At 33.3% G+C, this 20,525-nt stretch overlaps 3 protein-coding genes across 6 annotated transcripts in view; all 3 read left to right on the top strand.

Annotated features, from left to right (window-relative positions):
- LOC129239556 (tyrosine-protein phosphatase corkscrew) overlaps positions 1–1,873 on the top strand; it is a 70,210-nt gene extending 68,337 nt beyond the window's left edge. For 2 of the 4 annotated variants that reach the window (XM_054875138.1, XM_054875137.1), the window contains exon 10: positions 46–1,873. In XM_054875138.1, the coding sequence (XP_054731113.1) occupies positions 46–72 (27 nt within the window). In that variant the 3' untranslated portion in view covers positions 73–1,873. The remainder of the gene's footprint in view (positions 1–45) is intronic. The other 2 variants (XM_054875140.1, XM_054875139.1) reach the window with 2 other exon arrangements.
- Positions 1,874–10,422: 8,549 nt separating this feature from the next.
- LOC129239333 (probable cytochrome P450 311a1) lies at positions 10,423–15,180 on the top strand. Its single transcript, XM_054874770.1, has 6 exons — positions 10,423–10,854; positions 13,283–13,477; positions 13,720–13,902; positions 13,968–14,037; positions 14,109–14,427; positions 14,506–15,180. Exons 1-6 carry the CDS (start codon positions 10,701–10,703, stop codon positions 15,088–15,090), a joined length of 1,506 nt encoding a protein of 501 aa, XP_054730745.1. The 5' UTR covers positions 10,423–10,700; the 3' UTR covers positions 15,091–15,180.
- A 1,418-nt stretch (positions 15,181–16,598) lies between these two features.
- On the top strand, positions 16,599–18,203 carry LOC129239312 (protein YIPF1). Its single transcript, XM_054874732.1, has 4 exons — positions 16,599–17,171; positions 17,233–17,433; positions 17,510–17,602; positions 17,668–18,203. The coding sequence occupies exons 1-4, from the start codon at positions 16,704–16,706 to the stop codon at positions 17,980–17,982; spliced, it is 1,077 nt and encodes a 358-aa protein (XP_054730707.1). The 5' UTR covers positions 16,599–16,703; the 3' UTR covers positions 17,983–18,203.
- The last annotated feature ends 2,322 nt before the right edge of the window (positions 18,204–20,525 follow it).

Here is a 20,525-nt window from a genome sequence, read left to right as displayed (position 1 = left end):
ACACGGCCCGGTATTTTCAAATTGTTGACTCCCATAATTTTACAGCCAACGAAAACATTCCCAAAGACATGAGCACGCGCACAGGCAGTGGTCAACAGCATCAGCAACAGCCACCGCCTCGGACATCGCCGCGCTCTACCTATACATGACAGTTAAAGTTTTAAAACGAAATGTTCATGCGCGCTTATTTGCTTCAAAAGCGAATTTTCGTGATAATTTCTTCAAGGCTTTCAAGTGAGCGTGGCTGTGTGGCAGGGAAGGGAATGCGTGGTAGTGTGCGCGAATTGTGAATGAATTGCGAGCCACGAAACATTTTCAAAAAGGCATCAGCAACAAAGTAAAAAAAAACCTATATTCCTTCTGTGTAATTTTTTGAAAGTATTTGTGTTTCGGATGTGAGCACAAAGTGCTGAAAACTATTTAGGTTTCTAGTAGTTCCTTCACGTATTTCTCCTAACTTCCTCATATGATTTTTCTTGTCGTTTGGCTTAATTCTATGTGTTTTCTTAATAACTTGAAAAAATTTTTGTTGTTCGTTTAAGCAAAAATTCTGAGTTATCTCGAATTACGCCGCTTATGATGGAAGATTTTAAGTTTTTTGGAAAATTATTTTCTATAAAGTTACAATTTTTAAAATAGTATTCTAGCATTTCTATTTATGCACGTTTTTGTATTCTCATATCTTCTCTCTTAATTTCTTCGTCTCTCACTTTTTTCAATATAAATCTCGAACGATAAATATAATTACGATGCTGGTTATTGTTGTTATTATGCTAGAGTAGTTTGTTGCTGCTGTGGCTGTTGCTGTTTTATTTTTGTTGTAGTTGTAGTTGTGTAGTAGTATTGTTGCATAGTAGTGCAGCGCTAAAGCAAACGTAAAACGTAGAAAACAAAAAAAAATTATATTATATATTCATACGAAAAAAGCGTTGATTGTGATCTGTATTGATGCATTAAAAATTATGAAATATTAGAAAAGAAACTGCTTTAAAAATAAGTGAGCAAGAAGCAAATTTAAATACAAAAATTTTATAAATTGCAAGCGTGGTAAAAAAATACTAACATTTGCAAAAAAGCGTTTGTGAAAAAAATTTTGTAAAATTGTGAGAAAATGCAAATGTAAAAGGTTTGAGAATTTCAGCACAAAAATATAAATATGAGGATCGTGAAAGCCATCGAAAAAATCAAAGAGCAATAGAAAGAAGTGAAATCTGATTTTACAACCAAGCACAGTGTAACCTCTTCTAACAGACGCCTCTATTAGGCGGACCACTTCCTCAAGCGGACTTTTTTTTCTATATCAAATCTTATGTATCGGCAGAAGTTACGCCCTTTTGAGTGGACACCTCTCTTTGAAGAGCAAGAGGACCAGGAGAGGTTTTACTGTACTACAAATAAAAAAATTGAATTTCCCAATTGCTTTAGTTTTTTATTAGTTTTCTAACTAAACTTGCTTGAAATATCAAAAACAACACAAACAACAAAGTGAATTCCACATAAAGTTGAAAATTTCAGAATATTTGTAAATTTTTTATAATTCGCATTATTGGTATTCAAAAAAATAATTACAATAAAAATTTTTAATTTTTTATATTTAAAATTCACGATTCCTAAATAATTCACGATTCTAATAAAAACACGTACACACAATTACTTTGTGCTGCTGATTTTAAGTCTGCAAAAAAGAGAAAAATTATGTTTTCATTCTATGTCTGAAATAGTCGCTTCTTGTACTGTAATTCTATATATGAAAAAATTATATTAGTTTTTGTATGTTTTTTTTTTTGTCTTTTTTAAATGTGCAAACTGCTAAAAACTATTGTTATAATATTTTTAACCCATTATTGCTGTGTGTTTTTACGTATATTTATAAAAAATTATATTTAATAAATTTATTAAATTTAAACAACGAATTGTTTTAAATTTTTTTTTTATTTAACAATTTTTTAATTTAAATTTTTTTTTTTGTTTTTAAATTTCTTTTAATTACAATTTTTTAAAGTTAAAATTGTTTTAATTAAAATTTTTTTATTTAATTTTTTTGATATAACATTTTTTAAATTAAAGTTTTTTTGGTAACAATTTATTTTGCTTTATATTTTTAAATTAAAATTCTTTTTACTGGTTTTCTGCTTTCGGAATTTTATTAAATGCTTAAAATATTTTGTTTTTGAATTGTGTATAAAGTTTAAAAAATTCACGTAAAACCTTTTTTACGCTTAATTTTGGCTTAGCCTGAGTTTCTTCTTCCTTCAATAAAAACTCTTCTTATGTTGTTTTATGTGTGAATTATGCGCTTCAAATTTCGAATAATTGGCTTACAAACTTCTTCATATAGGTACATACTATGTATTTTTTCTTGTTGTAGCGCATTTCATAATTTTGTTTTTTCAATTTTGCGCTCCTTAAATGTTTGGTTTCTTGTAAAATGTTTGTTTTTGTTTCATTTTTGTTTTGCTTTGCCATAATCCGTTATTTGTATTGTAGCATCTCGGCTAGTTTTGCACGTAAGCTCTTTTTAACTTTAAGCTCAAAACGTCTTGGATTGTTTAATAATTTTAAATCTTTATTTTACTGCTAATCTAAAAATATGTAAGCAGTTATAAAACCAATTGAATTGTGTAAATTGTTCAAATGTGGCTTTTAGTGGCATTGCAAATTTAGCAATTGTGTGGTATTTTTTGAAGATTTTTCTGCTGTTTATAATTTTTGCGGAACTGCTTTGAATATTCAGTTGCATTGGAATGATTATCATAAAAAAAAACTTCTGATGTGAACAATGTTTTTGTTTTTAAATATTTCTTAACGTATTATTGAAGATTGTAAAAAGTATATGAATTTTTTTTGTAAGCCTTTAAGCGCAATAACCCACAAACCTGATTATAACTGTGAAAAAATTGTATACCAATAAAAATTAAAATCGAAAAATAAAAAAAAAATATTTTTAACAATTTTTTATGTACATTTTTTAGTTACAAAATGTTCATGTATCAGATAAAAAAAAATTGCACACCAATACAAATTTAAAGCTAATTAAGTGAAATTTTTTTTCCATTTTCTTTTAATGTTTTTTTATTGATTTTCCCACGCTTAAAGCTTTACAGTATTTTAAAATTACGTATTTTAAAATCGATAAGAGTTCCGCAAAAATTATAAAATAACTTGAGAAAAATTTACAAAATTGAATAATTTTTGTAAAATTGTACGATATTAAAATTATGTGAAAATTAAATTATTATGAAACTGGATTAAATTATTATTTATGTATATCGCCTACTATTATCGTAAATTTTGCGAAATTGATGGAATTTTGATGCCAAGCTGTGCGAGTGTAAGCATTTGTTTTGAAAAAAGAAAGTTATTAACTTTTTATACCAAATTTGATTTGATTAGTTGTTAAGTGGAAAATTTGTGTATTGCTGTCAATTAGCGGTAGAAAAACAAAACATTATATATATATTTTGTACATGCATACATACACATACAAATATATTAAACATAACATTAGTTATTAAAAGAAAACCAATACGAATTATTTTAGAAATATAAAAACAAATCGCTTAAAACAAATTGCTGTTAAATGTTGCTTTCGCCAGAAAATGATCGCAAAGCAAAAAATTATTTTAAAAATAAGTAAAACTTTTTTTAAGTACTTTATTTTGTAATATTTGTTTGCATTATGTGAAATTTTTAAAATAAACCAACAAACATACAAATAAATTTATATATAAAATGCTTTCTTTCTTTTTTTAGTTATTTCAAATTAACATTTTTTAAATAATATTTTTAAAAATAAGATTTAAAACAAAATAATTTAATATAAAAAGAACATATTTTTTTTTAATTATTTACACATTATAATTGTTTGACAGGCTGTTATTTAAGAAAGTAAAGTAAGAAATAAGAATTAATAATTGCATAAACAATTTACAGAAATTGTTATTCGTCAAAAGCGCTTAGCAACAAATATTCAAGTATAGTCCAAACAAAAACAAAAAACGAAAAAACAAAATTAGAAAAAAAGAATCCCAAAAAACAAAGCAAAGTGTTGCGCTTAAAAAACAAACAGTTATAAGCGAAAAAGATTAGTAAAGAAAAATAATAATTGAAAAAAGGATAAAATATAATAGTAAACAATTTTTTCACACAAACAACTTAAATGCTATGTAAATAAATAATTACAAAAACACACACATACATATTTATAAGCATAAACACTATACGAATACAATGCATGCCTATACATAAACATATAAAAATACATATATTACAATTACATATACATACATATATATTTATATTTTTTAAAAAATAAATAATACTATGAATTTTTGTATTTTTGTAAAATACTGCACACATAAACACTGTTAAGTGCGGGAAACTGCAACATTTTTTATTAATAATTTTTTGTTTGCGAACTTTTGTATGTCTCACGCGTAAGAAATATAAAAAACAAAGCAAAAAAAAAAATTAACAGAAGTTAAGTTCTCAACAAATCGAAAAAAGTAAAATACATATTTACACTTAGTTACATAAATAAATAAGTGCATGAAATAAATAAAACAGAATTTTATAAATAAAATGCATACATTTTTTTTTTGGTTCTGTTTTTGATTTTTACGTTTTTTTTATAAATTAATTTTCAGGAAAACGCGAGACGAAGTTTATTATTGTAAATTAAACCGAGTTTGCTGTTGCTTAAATACACAGAGTTTTGCTTGCCGTGCCAGGACCTAATGTAGACAGTGGGAGTTATTTGTATTTATTGAGCTACAGACAATAAACAACAGCTCACTGCTGAGTCGTCTCTCAGTTATGCTAAAAATCGTCTGAAATCGAACATGGTGTACATCAGCGTCCTTGTTCGGGCAAAACCCGAGTCATTTCTATTAGCTTTGTGACGAGGTCTAACATAAATATGTATATGCACAGCAACCTTAGTGCCGACGCATTCACCGAGAAACGGTTAACACTTTCAGTTTGTATATTTTAGTACCGATAATGACGTTATCGGAAACGAATCACTATCTACTGCAGGCGAAGTGCTTGAGTTGCCGCTTGAGACGCCTGTGACATTCACAAATCTACACTCTGCTTGGTTACTGTACTAGACTAAAAGCCTACTTATCTAAAATAAAATAAAATAAAAATGCCGAAGTCCTGCATGGCAGCATGGTTCTTTAACCCTCCGTTGGGCACCCGGGTCTGGTCAGACTGTTTTTTTCATTTTTAACATATTTCTGAATTTGAATTTAACATATTTATTTTATAGTTAACGACTTTAGCTTCCAGGAAGCTTCCTAAACTTTAATTTTCTATCGATTTATGGATATAGCCCCGGGATTTATAGATTCTCGAACAGGACAAAAAAAGGCCAGACCCGGGCACCCGAAGGTTCAAAAAAGCTGTCCAACCGAGTGTTGAAACAAATTATCGATCAACCATTTCTTTTTGATCTGTTTTCTCTGTTATCAAATGTCGCTGATAACAATTTTGTAACATAAAATGCTAAGCATATAAGATGCATATGCTATTGTAACAGCATAAACATTCCACATACATTTTTGGTTATTGCTATTCAAGTGACAGAACTCTACCGGCTATATGTAAACTCAAACTGTTGCGATAGCGTAGATCCGACTGAAGTGGGAATGGCGATATAAATGTTGTTGTTACATTTGTGCGCGACATGTAGATGATAGATAAGTTTACATGCTGTGCAATAATGTTGCCAGCGATACGTGTTTTGCAACATTTTTGCGCGGAAGCATCTACTTTTAAATCAACACAAAAGAAAATTGGTGCGATTTAGGTAATTTTCAACAATTCATGTGGAAGAAAATTTAAATGTGAGCAAATTATACTCTGATACCACATTTAGTAATATTTTTCCATGCGATTATCTATTTCTATAAATTTGTTTAACGATAGAAGCAAATGTTGCTAGATACTTCAAGCTGATGCGAATTTTGCAAAGCAGCATGCAACTGGAGACGAATGGCAGTAGTGAGCAATACTATGCTAACAACTTTGCCCTGTTTGAAGTTTTTTCCATCGAGGTCGCTGCTATTCGGTAGTAAACTGAAGGTGGGCGCCGAAGATGTGTTGAGAGAAAATGCTGCTAGCAATATGTGATCAGCAAAATTTTTTAAGACATGAAAATGAGGTTAGATTGTTGACTGTTTTTCAAGCGCTTAATTAAGTAATTATTAAAAACTATTTCGTTTTTGATTTCGTTATAGTGATTATCCTAATTACTCATTGCACATACATACATACATATGTATATACGCTGTGAAAAAATAAAAGTAAAATGCACAAAAATTAATTAAAAGAATAAATAAAAGTAGAGAAGAAAAAAATAAAAATACAAAAAGCAGCAAAGGGATGGGGAGATATAGAGAAACGGAAATTACGGAAAAACGGTATAACAAGTAAAGCTAATTTTTTAAGAAAACTGAGAGTAATAGATGGAGACAGAGCGTAGGAAGGGGAAAAGAAGGGTAGAAATTTGTAAAATAAATGAGAAGATATTAATATAATTATGTGGGTGTTGAAAAATGCAGAAGTGTTGAAAATGCTTTAAGTTTTTCAATTAAATACAACAAAATATAGAAAAATATAAAAACAGTAAAGTAATTTCAATGAAAATAATGATTTTTAAAATGAGGAAAATAGCAAACCAAATACAAATTTAATAAATGTGCGAGAAAATGTTAAAATATTTAAATAAAAAATATATAAAACTTAAAAATAAAAGAAGTATTTAATGTGAACGAAAACCAACGAGCAGATCTTAGGATTATTCTTATTAAAGAGATAAAAACAACAATTATTTGCATAGCAAGGAGGTGTAATACCATATATGGATGAATGTTAAAAAATATTATATATACAATATTCATAAAAATTATGAGAAATTAATACAAATTTATTAATAAATAAAATAGGTAAACAAAATAAATTGAGAAAAATTTTATGAGACACAAATGTGTTAAATTTAGGTTATATATTTCCTTATCAAAATGGAAAAAAATATCAAATGAGTGCTAATTAAGGGAGGCAAATAATGAAGGATGAGTAAATTAATAATTTGACTCTTTCAGTTTTACAGTGATAGCTGACAGAAAATGAAAAAAATTAAACAATAGAAAAGTGTATTGGTTAAATGTGACATTTGTTGGGCGGCGGAAAGATAACAAACGACAACTGACAACTACAAAGTTTACAGCGGATAGGTGAAAGCTAAAATTAAAAAAACAAATAAATTGGGTCGCGGAAAACTAGCAAACAAGAACTAACAGCTGACAGCTAAAAAGTTTACAACGGATGACAGAGTACACATCTAAAGCTTAAATTTTACGAATGCTAAGTAACAACTAACAGACTTACAACTGATAGCGGACATGTGGCAACTGGCAATTCCAGCATTTATTTTTGGGAAATTAAAAAAAAGAAGGCATTTCAAGTAATAGAAAAGTTTGTCAAATGTGACATTTGGTGAGTTGTGAAAAGCGAATAATCGCCATAAGGCAGCTGACACATGTAAAGCAAAAAAATTGACGATTATTAGAACTAACAGCGGATATGTGACAACTGACAACACCAGCATTTATTTGTAAGACATTTTTTTCAAATAATTACATCGTCTATAGTAAATGTGGCCTGCAAAGAGATATCAAGCACAGATACTGGTTGAACAATTGACAATTGAATTGCCAGTTGCAAATTTCGATGAATATTTGACGAAAACTGATAGTTAAAAAGCTTGCAACTGAAAACAGACTTGTGATAAGGGTTGAACGTTTGCGAAAAATTGTTGTGTAAATAACATAAAAATAAATCAAAGACAGCAACGAAAAAAAAAAATATATACAGACGATTTTCCGATTCAAATTGTAAGCCGAGACACTTGTTGAGAAGTTAAAGGTGTGACAAATCACAGACAGTTATAAGTCTTACAGCAGACAAGGGAGGGGTTATTGCTGACAATCGCGGCACATATTTGTACACTTCAAAGAATATTGCCACACAATTTGCAAAAAATGGCATCATTATCATTATTGGCATTACGGACCGGGTTGAACCTTGGCCTCCTCAATAACTTCGACCAAGAATCTCGATCCTTTGCAGACATCCCTCAGTTTTTCAGTACAAAGATCTTGGCGACGTCATTAACTGTATCAATTCAGGTTTTCCTTGGGAGATCCCTTTTATAAGGCACATGCAGCTTACTCGCAGCTTGGGCTCATCCTCAGAGCAGTCTTCTTAAAATGCTGAAGCTTGATGTAGTCGGCGATTTGGAAGTGGTTTAGCTCAGCTGGGCATGCAACGTTGTAACGTAGGCGATAGATGACGTGATCTATTCGCACCGGTTTAAAAAAAATTAATTATTCTTCAATTCTATTCTAAATATAGAAAAAAATGTGTGTTTTCGTTTCAAAATGGCGTCTGCAAAGCACATTTAACTATTTGAATGCAACAGCTGAGGCTTGTGAGCTGACAAGTGACAGTTAAAAGTTCTAACAGCTGCGGCTGCCGGTTGACCCGTGTAAATTGGCAGTTGAAAGACATGAGCGGCACAGATGGCAGTTGTTAATTTGTTAATTCGTAATGCAGTTTGCAAAACAAACTCTGATATCTGACAACAACAAGTTACAAATGATGACTGTAGCATTTATTCGTACGCTTTAAATGTGATCTAGTTAGTACCCCATATGTACTTGCTTTAAAATTATATATGCATATGAATACAATAAATAAATAATTAGAAATTTAAAGATATGCAATGTAAAAAATATATAAAATATAAATATATATAAAATATGTAATGTTATAAACATAACCAAAACATAAAAAGCAAAAAACAAAAAAAAAAAAAAACAAAAATGAATGAAAACAATTTATGTATATTGGAATGGAAGAAAGGAAAAATAAATTATTGATGAAAATACAACTTCAGTGAATAATTTCTTTGGGGAGGAACTAATGTTGTTTTTTGGGATAAAAAGACATAAAGTGTAGATAGTTTTTAAAAATTCAATAAGTAAAAGCATATTTGAAACAAAAAATCTCACCAAACAACAAATTCGCCTAAGATTTTTTAGTAATTCGATTGTATCGACATTTTTTGTCGCCTACTTACAAGAGACTTAATTTTACTATTTCGTCATTTTACTGAATTTTTTAAGTTGAGCTGTTAGTTAATATCCCCATTACTGTATAAAAGTATTTCCCTAGTTTTGTTATACAGTAAAAAGCTAGGAAAAATACCGAAGTTTTGACCATAAAAATAGAGGAATAGGAAGTTGCTTGCTCGCCGTATAATAATTTTAGTTCATCCAAGCATTCTTGTCTTATTATCCAAGTCGAAAATTGTGAAAAATAAATGCATGAAAATGTGCTCGTCTTAATCCCATTGCCTCTGTAAAAACACTAATTTGGCTCGCCCAGCTAAACGCTTTGAGTGACTTTATAGTAAAATATGTCAAACTTTTCAATGAAAATGGCAGTTGGTGCCTCGATAACACTAGAAGTGCTCAAGACCAGAAATATAAATAGCAGCCTTCGTATTGACTATAAAATTTTATGCTTGCCTTCAGCAATACTGCAATTTAGGCTTATGTGACTATATGGTAACTAAATATGGATTGATTAAAAATTCATTTTTACTGCCGCTGATAATCGTATTTAATTAGTCTGTATGCAGGCAATCAAGTACGACATAGAAACAGGCTTTGTTGTTGTTGACGCTTTGAAGTCTTAATCATTAAATTGTTGCGGTGCATTGTTTTGATTGATTGGTGGTTGAGTGGACTGTCAGATACTCTTATGTAGATTTATTAATATTCAAAAAAGTAGTTTTCTTTTAAAACGGTTGACCGCATTCATAAGAGTAAAAAATAATAAATAAAGAAAAGAGAAAAGTAAGAAAGACGTTTCTTGAAAACTTCGGTGGCAGTTTCTAGGTTTAATGTTCGCTGCGGGCATCCAGAGTAGTTTTCTAGAAGTCTAAGTAGTCGCTCTTCCACAGGCGATGGCATATCACCGAGTATATTTCTGCTGAAATAAAAAAACTCTTGCCTTTTAAAGGCAGTAAAACATATTTAGGACGGCATCAACGCGCATATCATAAATTTCAGAATAAACCTTGCCCAAAAACCTCTGAAGTATATAAATATGCACCAGTCTATTAATATTATTTTAATATTAATCAGTACCACAGTTTTATTGCCTGCCGTATGCGCGTTCGGCTCTCTTGTTGCTGGATCTTTTAAAATACCTGCATACTCGTACATGCATATATATACATATTTTTTATATCGCTTTAATAATCACCGGCTTCTGCAACTACGTACATGCACTCAGCAGAGTGTTAATGCACATTAACGTTCTTTACACTCAGTCTCGCTGGGCCAATCGTATATAGTGCACGCAAAACTTATCGCGAATGTAACTGTTCGGGTTGAAGCAACAAAAAAAATTATATATACAAGTGTAAAGAAAACCCAGTTAAAAAGCGACTATAAAAAGTTTGCACGAAAAAAATGTATTAGCTTAACAAATTTAATACCAAAAAAACCAGTAAAAGTTGCTCTGAGGTCTTTTAGAAGAAAACGATATAAATAAAAAATAATAGAATAATATAAATTAACTAAAATGAAATAAGTTGAAAATAGTTCATAACTTAATTAAAAGCCATGTCATTGGTGTTGATTTTATTTTTAACCTGCGCTCTCTGCTACTTCATACGCGCCAAGTGGCAAATTTATGCTGTCGGCCGTCGCATACCAGGACCATGGGCTTTGCCATTGGTCGGTAATGTGCAAATGTTAGATAAATTGAAGCCCGAATGTAAGTGTGAATAAATTGGGGAGAATAATAATAATATATAAAAATTAAGTATTGGGTATGGGAATAGGTTTCCGCCCTCATAAAAGAGGGCGATACTATTTTGTCGCTGGTGATACTATTTTTGTGTTCCCTCGAGGATTATACTGGTGATTTGGAGGTGTATATGTGGGGTCTCGATCGCAGTAGTTGATATTCGTAGCGTTAAGATTCTTTTATCTCTTCCTACATATTTGTGGTGTGCGCCTTGACGTTTTTCCACAAATGGAAATACCTACACTTTTATGCCACCTTCGAACAGTAGATAGTTTCATAGAGGAAATACAGTCGGAGATTTGCCATTGCCTGACGAGGGGAGACCATTGTTAGAAAAACACTTTCTTTATCATTTAGTATTTTATGTCTGTAACTTTTTAAAAAAGTTAATGGTAAAAAGGTAGACCCCCAGAAGTAAACAAAAAATGTTATACCTGGGGGGTTAGGCCTCATAGGGGCGGAAACAACAAGCATATTAAAAAAAAGTCGCGAATCAATGAAATAAAATAAATTAATGAAAAGGCCCTCTATTGTAGATGTCACAAACTGATTAAATAACTTTTGTTTTTCAATTACTTTTTTTCTAAAAAAAAAAAAAGGTTTTGAGTGCCGGAAATCTTTATTTTGATCTTTAGACACTCCATTACTTGTCTATTTGTATATTTTAGCTGTCCAGTTCACAATTCCCAAATATAAGTCACGTACGACGCCATTTGCAAAAATTATAAAGTTTCCGATAGGGTGATTAATTTTGCGCCACCTTTTATATTCAGAAAATTGCAGCAGATTGCCGCCTGCACAACTTTTCTTTGGCGAAGCTTTATTGTAAAGCGCGCGCGGTCGGACTAGTTGCACTTGCAATTTTTAATTAACAATCACTAAATTTTTCCATCCATAAGAATAGCTATAGATGTATGTGCGTTAGGTTTAAAATTAAATAAACCAAATGCTCAAAATCAAATGCAAAAAAATCGTCAAAAATCGACGTGATTCTTGAGCGACTGCCAACTTACACTTTATTATATCTAAATTGAATGGTTTATAATACTGAAAATATTTATTTACTAAGAATAAAAGCTTACAAAAATACCATATACTTACTAGAGTTAGCTTCAGCAATCGTAGTGATCTCTAAATTAGTTCAACTCCCATTTACAAGTTCTAATTGAATGATGGCGATCTTTACACTTAATTCCCCTTCGCTGTTAACTCTCTGGTTGCTCTCACAGCAGTCGACTCACACTTGCATTGTAACTGCAAGGAGTGCTGTAGAGTTGTATATGTATGTATGATTCGCTAGCTGAAGGCATCAGAAAGCCTGCTCCCTTATGTATGTAGGTACACGGTGAGCAGTTATATCTGCTTAACTTAAGAAAATGTCTAGAAATTCTGATTAAAAAATCGAAAATTTTGATGAAAGTTTTTTTGGAATTTGTTAAATTGTTGTTTTTAAAATGTTGTTGTTTTTGTAATAGCTTAAAATACTCCGCATACATTTTAGGTGAATGCTGTTAAAGCAACAGTCTTTTGACGGATATAAATCCGGGCCTTTCCGATAACGATAATATTCGAAATATACTTAAGAGTTATATACAGTTAGAATTTTCAAAAAATCGATTTTTTTTATTCTATTTTCTTAAGGTACAAATATTTAAGAATACACACAGAAAATTTAATATCGTTCCGCTGAATATTTTCGAAGTTACACGCAAGTATAAAAAGGCGTTTCCTATCCTATGTAAAGTGCTTTTCAAACTTTAAACGCGCGTTTAAAATGGTGGTTTCAAAGTCGGTGACCAACATAACTCGAAAACGGCTAAACCAATAGGTCCAAATTTTAACACGAGCTTCTAAATATATTTTTTTAGTAATTAATCGATGATTTTTTCTCACCAATAAATCATTTTTTTATGAACAATTTAAGGCGGAGATTTTGGTAAAAATTCGATTTTTTTTGAGTAAACGCCATTTTGTTAAAAACAATTTATTTTGCTTATTCCTTCGATTAATTACTAGATTTAACAATACTTTATCGAAATCTGTTTGGTTTTTTTAATTTTAGTGGATCCAGTTCAGAGATATAGTAGTCACCGCAAAACGTCTGTTTTGAGAGGAGCTCCCGGAGCTCCCGGAGATCAGCTGTAGGCAAAAAGTTCACAAAAATAATCTTATACAGTTTTTTGATACCATATATGGGATGAGCATAAAGCAATGATCGCTTTTCCAATTGTTATGTTTCGGTAGCTGTCAAAGTTACCATTGATATTCACACCTTATGGCAGGAATGTAGCTTCAAGATAATGCCAGAATCAATTTAACATCTCACAGTGTTGTTGTTTTATTTAAATATCTTTTCCCATTCCCATTAACTAAATATCTATTACCACACCCACAGCTTTATTTCAAAGCCTCGCAGATTTACGTTCTAAATTTGGCGAAACCTACCGTTTATGGCTCGGACCCGAATTGTGGGTCTTTCTGCATAGTCCAGAGGAAACGCGGGAAGCTTTGAATGACCCGACACTAACGAGACCGGCAGTTTTTCAACAGCTGAGCGTGTTGATCGGCAATGGTCTGCTGATAAGTCATGGTAAGATATGAAATTTAAAAATAACTTTTTTTAGATTAGTACTCGCAAGAAGGTTTTAAGTGGGCCAATAAAATGCGTACATTTTTCAAGAAATCTGAATTAGTGTGGGAAATTTTTCTAGTGCTCCTTTTTTTTTATTGTAAAATAATAATTTATTGTTATTTTCCATGTATTAAATAAATAAATAAATAATTTGTCTTGTTGAGAAATTGTATCATTCAAACTCTCCATCTTCGTACCAGGTAAACACTGGGAAACCCATCGCCGCGCATTAAGTCCCGCTTTTCATCCACATATACTAAGCGGCTTCACACCTGCAATAGCAAGGTATGGTGATGAGCTAGTGCGCAAACTACGCGCAACTTCTGGCATGCCCATAGAAGTAGAGGAGTGTCTCTTCGCCTGCACACTGGATGCGATTATTGGTATGAAACGACAAGCTATTGGAGACGCTAAACAATTTTTAATAATTTTCTATATCCATTTTCAGAAACCTCAATGGGCAAGCAATTGAATTCGCTTACAGATCCACACAACCGTTATACGCACGCCTTTCACAAGTCGGTAATTTGTAGCAGAATCTGATTTATTTTTGTTTCCAAATTTCTAAAGTGCCTTTGAAATGCTGCAGGACGAGTGAACTTCTTTTCAAACGCATGACAAACCCACTGCTGGGTTTAGACTTCATATTCCGACGCACGAAAATGTGTCGCGAGCTGTATGCATCGTTAGCAGTGATAAACGAGCTGATGATTTCGGTGATTGACGCGCGTGTCGAAGCACTTCAACTGCAAGCAGAGTTTGGGCTGGATTTGTCACCTGCAACCTCAGAGAACGGCATACGCAAACAGCGTCGCACACTGTTGGACACACTATTGACAGCTGAAATTGATGGGCAGAAGCTAACGAGGGCGGAAATATGCGACGAAGTGAATACGTTTGTTTTTGCGGTGAGTGGTGAAGCCGCAAAATTGCTTAGACACTACTGAATGTATACATACATATGTATATTTTATTTTTAAACACAGGGTGTGGACACGACCACAGCGGCAATGTGTTTTGTGCTTTACAGCCTAGGCAAATATCCGGCGGAACAACAAAAACTGATAGCGGAAATTGAAGAAAACTCATTGCGTTACGCCGACCTAACCGTCGATGCGCTCAATCGTTTGGAATATTTAGATCTTTTCATCAAAGAGGTGTTGCGCTATTATACTGTTGTGCCTCTAACAGGGCGTCAGACTACCACCGACACTGTAATCGGTGGTCGGCGCTACTGTGCTGACATAACACTTTGGATCAATTTGTATGGACTTGCACATGACGAGAAATATTTTGAATCGCCGGAGCTGTTTCGCCCGATGCGTTTTGTGAATACACAAAATGAGCGTTTGCCTGCCTATGTTTACATACCGTTTTCGGGAGGACCACATATTTGCATAGGCCGGAAATATGCATTGTTGATCATGAAAATCTTAACTGTTCAGATTCTACGGAACTTCGAAGTGCAATTGTCAAATCCGAGCGAAGTGTTGGTGCTGCAGGCACAAATGGTTTTAAAATCGCTACAAGGATTTAATTTAATATTCACGCCCAGGACAATGGAGGGCTGAACAATATTTTATTATATCCGTAGCATTGGTTTAATAAATTACTAAAGAGTACACATACGAAAATATATCTATAAGTTTTGCGATTAAGTTTATGTTCGGAAAACACAATTTTATGGTTTAAAATACACTTTATTATTTAGTAACGTCTCTCTGAACATCAATACGCTTGTCCTAACGAGATTCCAATTTATGAGTTCCACCCTTGAAGTGAGAATCTGGAAGGGCTTCAAAATACGCTTCCACAGCTGTTATGACCTCATAATTTGATGAAAAACGTTTTCCACGTCGCCAGGGGCCAAATCTGGTGAATACGGTGGATACTCCAAAAATACGAACTTTAATTCATAGATTTTAGCCATTGTCAAATTGCTCTTGTGACACTGTGCATTGATAAAAACGATTTGTTTTTTCGTTTGCACACTGGGTATTTATTCACGAATTTTTTCCTTCACCTGTTCTAAAAGGTTACAATAATATTCAGAATTTATTGATTTACAAGCTTGAAAGTAATCCACAAAAACTGATGCTAACACCTTCTTAACCAATTTCTGAACACGAACTCGTTTTAGAGCCGAAAAACCAGGTTCACACTACCCTTTAGACTCTTGTTTTGATTTAGAATCATTGTGATAGACTTAAGTCTCATCCATATTAATGAATCGACTCACAAAATCCGAAAACGCTCTAAATGTTGCTGAGAAAGTCACATTCGAATGTGTTTTTGTTCCATTGTTAGCGAATGCGGCGCACATAATATTGCTAACACTGCTCAATGAGGGCATTTACGAAATCTCTTTCAGCCACTCGACGATATTCGAACGCAATATAGTTACTATATTTTTCTACGATTTTTGGTGTTGTTGCTGTTTTTGGACGCTCTTGACGTAGACTGTCTTCAAGGCTTGTACGATACTTTTCATATTTCATACTGTACTAATTGATGGCGAAGAGTCCAAGTGTAAGCCGTTGGGGTGTAAGATCGGGACTTGATGCTGCTCCTTGATTGTCTGTTCTTAGTTCAGTAATGGTAACTTTCGTGAAAATTGCTAGCAAATGTGGTTCTCAAAGCACTAAAATTTTCATAACTTTTTGGCTGACTCACAAATAAAAATCTGTAAATTAGCTAATTTGCTATTAAGCTAATTGCTTAACATCTATTACCGTCTGTTAGTTTTATAAAAAGATCGATGACAAGATTCTATAAACTCAATTTGCGTAATTATTTCAAATGAATTAAAGATATAATAATTAAAATAGTAATTTTAATAATTAAAAAATTAATAATTAAAGTAGTTATTAATAATAATTAAAATAGTAATTCTAATATCTATTTTAATAATTCAGCTACTCAAAAGCCTTCTTAAAATATTTCGCTTTATTGCCGATAAACGATACCTATGGTTTGTGCGAAGAGTTAATTTTAAGCTTCACATGCGACCCTATGCTTTTCGCCTGTGATTTCAAGTGGTTGGCAACGCGGTAACATATGATTTGTCAACGTAGTTTAAGAACAACACAAAGTAAACTTTTCAAATTGACATTTACGTGTCAATAATAAGTACCACAAAATATCTGCAAAATACCATAAATTTAACATATTTTAGGCATTTAAAATGCAATCAACTGGTTCCGACGATTTGTTGCAATTTCGAGACTACACCAGCACACCTAGCATGAGTAGTCCTCCAGCGCAAATAAATGTTAACTCGCCAACTCACTCGGCTAGCTCTGCGGGTGCAAACCGCGGCAATGATGCACTAAATGATTTGATTTATGATATGAGCAACTCGGCAGGCATATTAGGCGGTAGTGGTGGGGCAGGTGGAGGCGGAAACATGAATACAGCTGCGCCTGGCGGTGGTGGCGGTGGCGCTGACAGCGGTGCAGATGTGGGCTCCAGCAACAAAGTGTCATTCCTAACATTGGAATACTATCAGCAGTTCTTCAATGTCGATACGTTTGTCGTATTGGAACGCATTGCGAATTCGATAATACCAAAGCGTGCTAGTGGAAATTATTTGCGTTCGAATATTGGACAAAATCCTGATTTATATGGTCCCTTTTGGATTACAGTGACGCTGGTGCGTGCTTTGTAACTTACAAATTTTTCATGATATTTACTAATCCAAATGTCTTAACTAGATCTTCTCGATTGCTATAAGTGGCAACATAGCTAGCTATTTACAACATGCTAACGATAACTACCACTGGCGCTACAATTTCCATTTAGTTTCGTATGCTGCCACTTGCATCTTCATCTATGCCAATCTTTTCCCCATTGCGCTGTGGGCGGTATTTAAGTATAGTCTCAAACCGGTTACCGATGATGTAGAAAATGAGAACGTAAGTTTGCGGGAATAGAAACGCACGCCCTTTTATGCAGATAAGTATTATTAATATATAATTATTTTACCGCCAGGCCGACTACTCGCCCTCACTATTGTCGCTTATGTGCGTGTACGGCTATTCCTTATTTATTTACATACCCGTTTCTGTGCTATGGGTTATACAGGTGGGTCACACACTGCTGCAACTAACATATTTAAACTATAATTGTATAATTTTTTTGAGTCACAGATTAGCTTGCTACAATGGCTTCTCGTCATTACCGCCGCTCTACTCTCTGGTTCCGTGTTAATTATCGTACTTACACCTGCACTTCGTAACTCTAAACTATCGCTATTCCTCATAATTGGCATACTGGGCGCACACTTCCTTTTGGCTGCCGGTTTTATGTTATACTTCTTTCATGTACCGGGCAATGCGGTGTCATATGAGCCAGCGCCTGCTGCCTTGGAGGCTGTGACAAGTGCTGCTGCGCGTGCTGCTAAACAGGTTCTCAGTCCTACGCAAGTTGTGGGCAATATAGAGCCAATTAATGGTACACAATAGATAACGCTGCGGTTGTGGATAAATATACATAAGAAACCCACAAACTGATATGATGGAGCGATTTTTTTGGAATTTGTTTTATTTGTGTATAAAATTGATTTACATGTATATTGTTAATTTGTTTCTTATTGCTTTCTTATACGTAGAATAAAAAATAAGTATTTACTTAAGTGTAAAATATGCCATTATATTTATCAGATTAAAAATATTTTCTTTCCAAATTGTTTGCGTATATTATAAATACATTTCAGTGCCACTAAGCGCTGCTATGTAATGGGTAAATTTACATAATAAGGGATACAAAAATAAATTCTAGTAAAACACATAAGATTGCAAGTTTGTTATTCTTTTTATAAAATACTAGCTTCAAGCCGCAGCCTCGCTCGCGTAGGAGTAGTTTTGAGGGATTTAGGATATGTATATAAAAGAATTACAAACAATAATTTCATAGAAACAATTTTTTTATTAATAACCATAATATTACAATACCCGGCATCCGTTGCTAGGCCTCGTTGAATAAAATCAAAACAACCAATCAGAAAAATATCAAGAAAAATTATTTTTATTAATTTTCTATCTCAAACCGTTTTTGAACTTTGCATTTGGGTCATAGTTGAACAGCTTATGCGGATTAAGAAGTCTAGAGTGTGCTATAAATAGTGGAAAATAGGAAAAACTAAGACTTTTTAGATTAAATTTAAGCAAATATTCGATTATTAGTGACGAATGAGAGTGGTGGCGCGGCCTGGGGGCTGTGGGAAGGGAGTTCCGTCATAAAAACATGCCTATAACCTTCATTGGGTGAAAATATGAATGTATAAAAATTTTTTCGTCATTTGGTGTTGTCATTTCGTAGTGATGCGCGGACAACGTACAGATTTATCCAATATTTAGTTTGCCTTTCGACTTTTAAGGGGCTTATGCATTATTAACTGTAAGATTTTTATCTAATTGAGTCGATTTGCTTAATGCTAAAATATGCATATTGTACTCTGCGTGTACTTAAGTTAATATTTATGTGTAAATGCAGCTTACTGCGTGGCCTTGCCCATGCCCAGTGGTTCTTCCTCAACTAAGCCTTTTTTTCAATTTGCAACAATGGCTTAGGGTTTTCCAATTTAATTTATGTAACTTTCATAAAAGGTAAAATGAAAAAGGGTTTCCTCGTAACTGTCACTCAAGCCGCTGGCATTGACAAGACATCACCACCATTCACAGCAGATCATTCAATTTAAATATTAAAAACGAATACAGTGCAACGAATTTTCTTTGTGTTCTGTTTTTTTTGCAAGGTTGCATAGTTACCTTTGCCCTATTAAAGTGCAATCCAATGAAAAAGCCTTCAAAAAATCAACCCCAAATCCATGCAGGCTAACGGAATCTTATACATCAACATACATATGTATGTATGTATGTGCCAGCGTACGAGCTTAGGTTTTCCATTATTCGATTGTTTTTCCAAGGAACCTGTGTTGCTAGCCTCTGCGCTCTGCAACCCTTCCGGCACATCGCACAACGCATGCGTAGGGGCGCCGCTGCACGTGCTTGACTTTTTCCTTTTTTGAACTTTTTATTTGATGCTTTCCCTGGTGGCTTCATTTGACGTCCTACTGCGCAGCCGGGCAAATATTTTTGACAATCGCCGAAAAAAGCGTTCACTGGCTGAAAAAGCGCTTTTGTTTATGCCGGAGGGGTTTGTAATGCGTTTCCGCTTCGTTTGATTGAAATTTGGTGTGAAAACCAAAACTAGTTTGAATGCGATTGGCACAGTGGGGCTGTTTTGAGTAAAATATGTTAAAAGGTGAAATAAAGTACATTTAAAATATAAAAATTTAGATAAATATACATATAAAAAAATGAAAAAATAAAAGGGAAAGAATTTATCAAAATTATACTTAAGCAATTTAAATACACGTAATAAAAAATAAAATGAAAATTGAAAGAAAATATAAGTAGATACACCAAAAAAATTTATAAAAAATTTAATAAAATAAAATGAAGTTAAATTATATGAAGCCTCCGCGAGGGTAGGCACCTTGCCGTGGTGCGGAGGCTTAGTCGAATCATTAATCAGGCCTTATCATTGGATGGCAGTGGGTTCGTTTACGTATATTCCAGTAATAAACGAGTTCACTCCACTCCTATGGTTCGGACTGTCTTTTTGAATGATGACCAAGTTCTGCCAACTGGGTTGAAACAAGGTGTAACACGACCCGTGCCGAAGTTCAGCCTGGCTGGGGACCCAGATCAAAAATAGCCCAGTCGTGAACGGAGTGGTTCTATCTGGCCTTACCTGCGCACACGGACCTCTGTGCAGGCGGACCTCCCTTGTCCGACACTCGTGGGACCAAAAATGGAGAAAAATTTAAAGAAACATAATTCTAACAAGGAGGACGGTCCTCCCAAAAAACCGACGGAGGTGAACCCGACTGCTGCCACAGCTGCGAGCAAGGTAGTGGTCAGACCGCCAGTAATAGGAGACAGAGGGGGCTTGAGCGATAGGGCTGGTCCCAGTACGAGTACTGCAGGAGGCAACGGGGGAC

The sequence above is a fragment of the Anastrepha obliqua genome, chromosome 2 (assembly GCF_027943255.1).
Source record: "Anastrepha obliqua isolate idAnaObli1 chromosome 2, idAnaObli1_1.0, whole genome shotgun sequence".
In the NCBI taxonomy this organism is placed as follows: domain Eukaryota; kingdom Metazoa; phylum Arthropoda; class Insecta; order Diptera; family Tephritidae; genus Anastrepha; species Anastrepha obliqua.
This window is presented reverse-complemented; position numbering and strand designations above follow the sequence as displayed.

What these genes read in the sequence shown, in the direction of transcription:
- LOC129239333 (XM_054874770.1), top strand. Translation starts at nt 10,701, where the DNA reads ATGTCATTGGTGTTGATTTTATTTTTAACCTGCGCTCTCTGCTACTTC. An exon ending in TGGTCTGCTGATAAGTCATG is followed by an intron (nt 13,478 to 13,719) that starts GTAAGATATGAA and finishes TCTTCGTACCAG; the next exon opens with GTAAACACTGGGAAACCCAT. An exon ending in CACACTGGATGCGATTATTG is followed by an intron (nt 13,903 to 13,967) that starts GTATGAAACGAC and finishes ATCCATTTTCAG; the next exon opens with AAACCTCAATGGGCAAGCAA.
- LOC129239312 (XM_054874732.1), top strand. Translation starts at nt 16,704, where the DNA reads ATGCAATCAACTGGTTCCGACGATTTGTTGCAATTTCGAGACTACACC. An exon ending in ATGATGTAGAAAATGAGAAC is followed by an intron (nt 17,434 to 17,509) that starts GTAAGTTTGCGG and finishes TTTTACCGCCAG; the next exon opens with GCCGACTACTCGCCCTCACT. An exon ending in CTGTGCTATGGGTTATACAG is followed by an intron (nt 17,603 to 17,667) that starts GTGGGTCACACA and finishes TTTGAGTCACAG; the next exon opens with ATTAGCTTGCTACAATGGCT.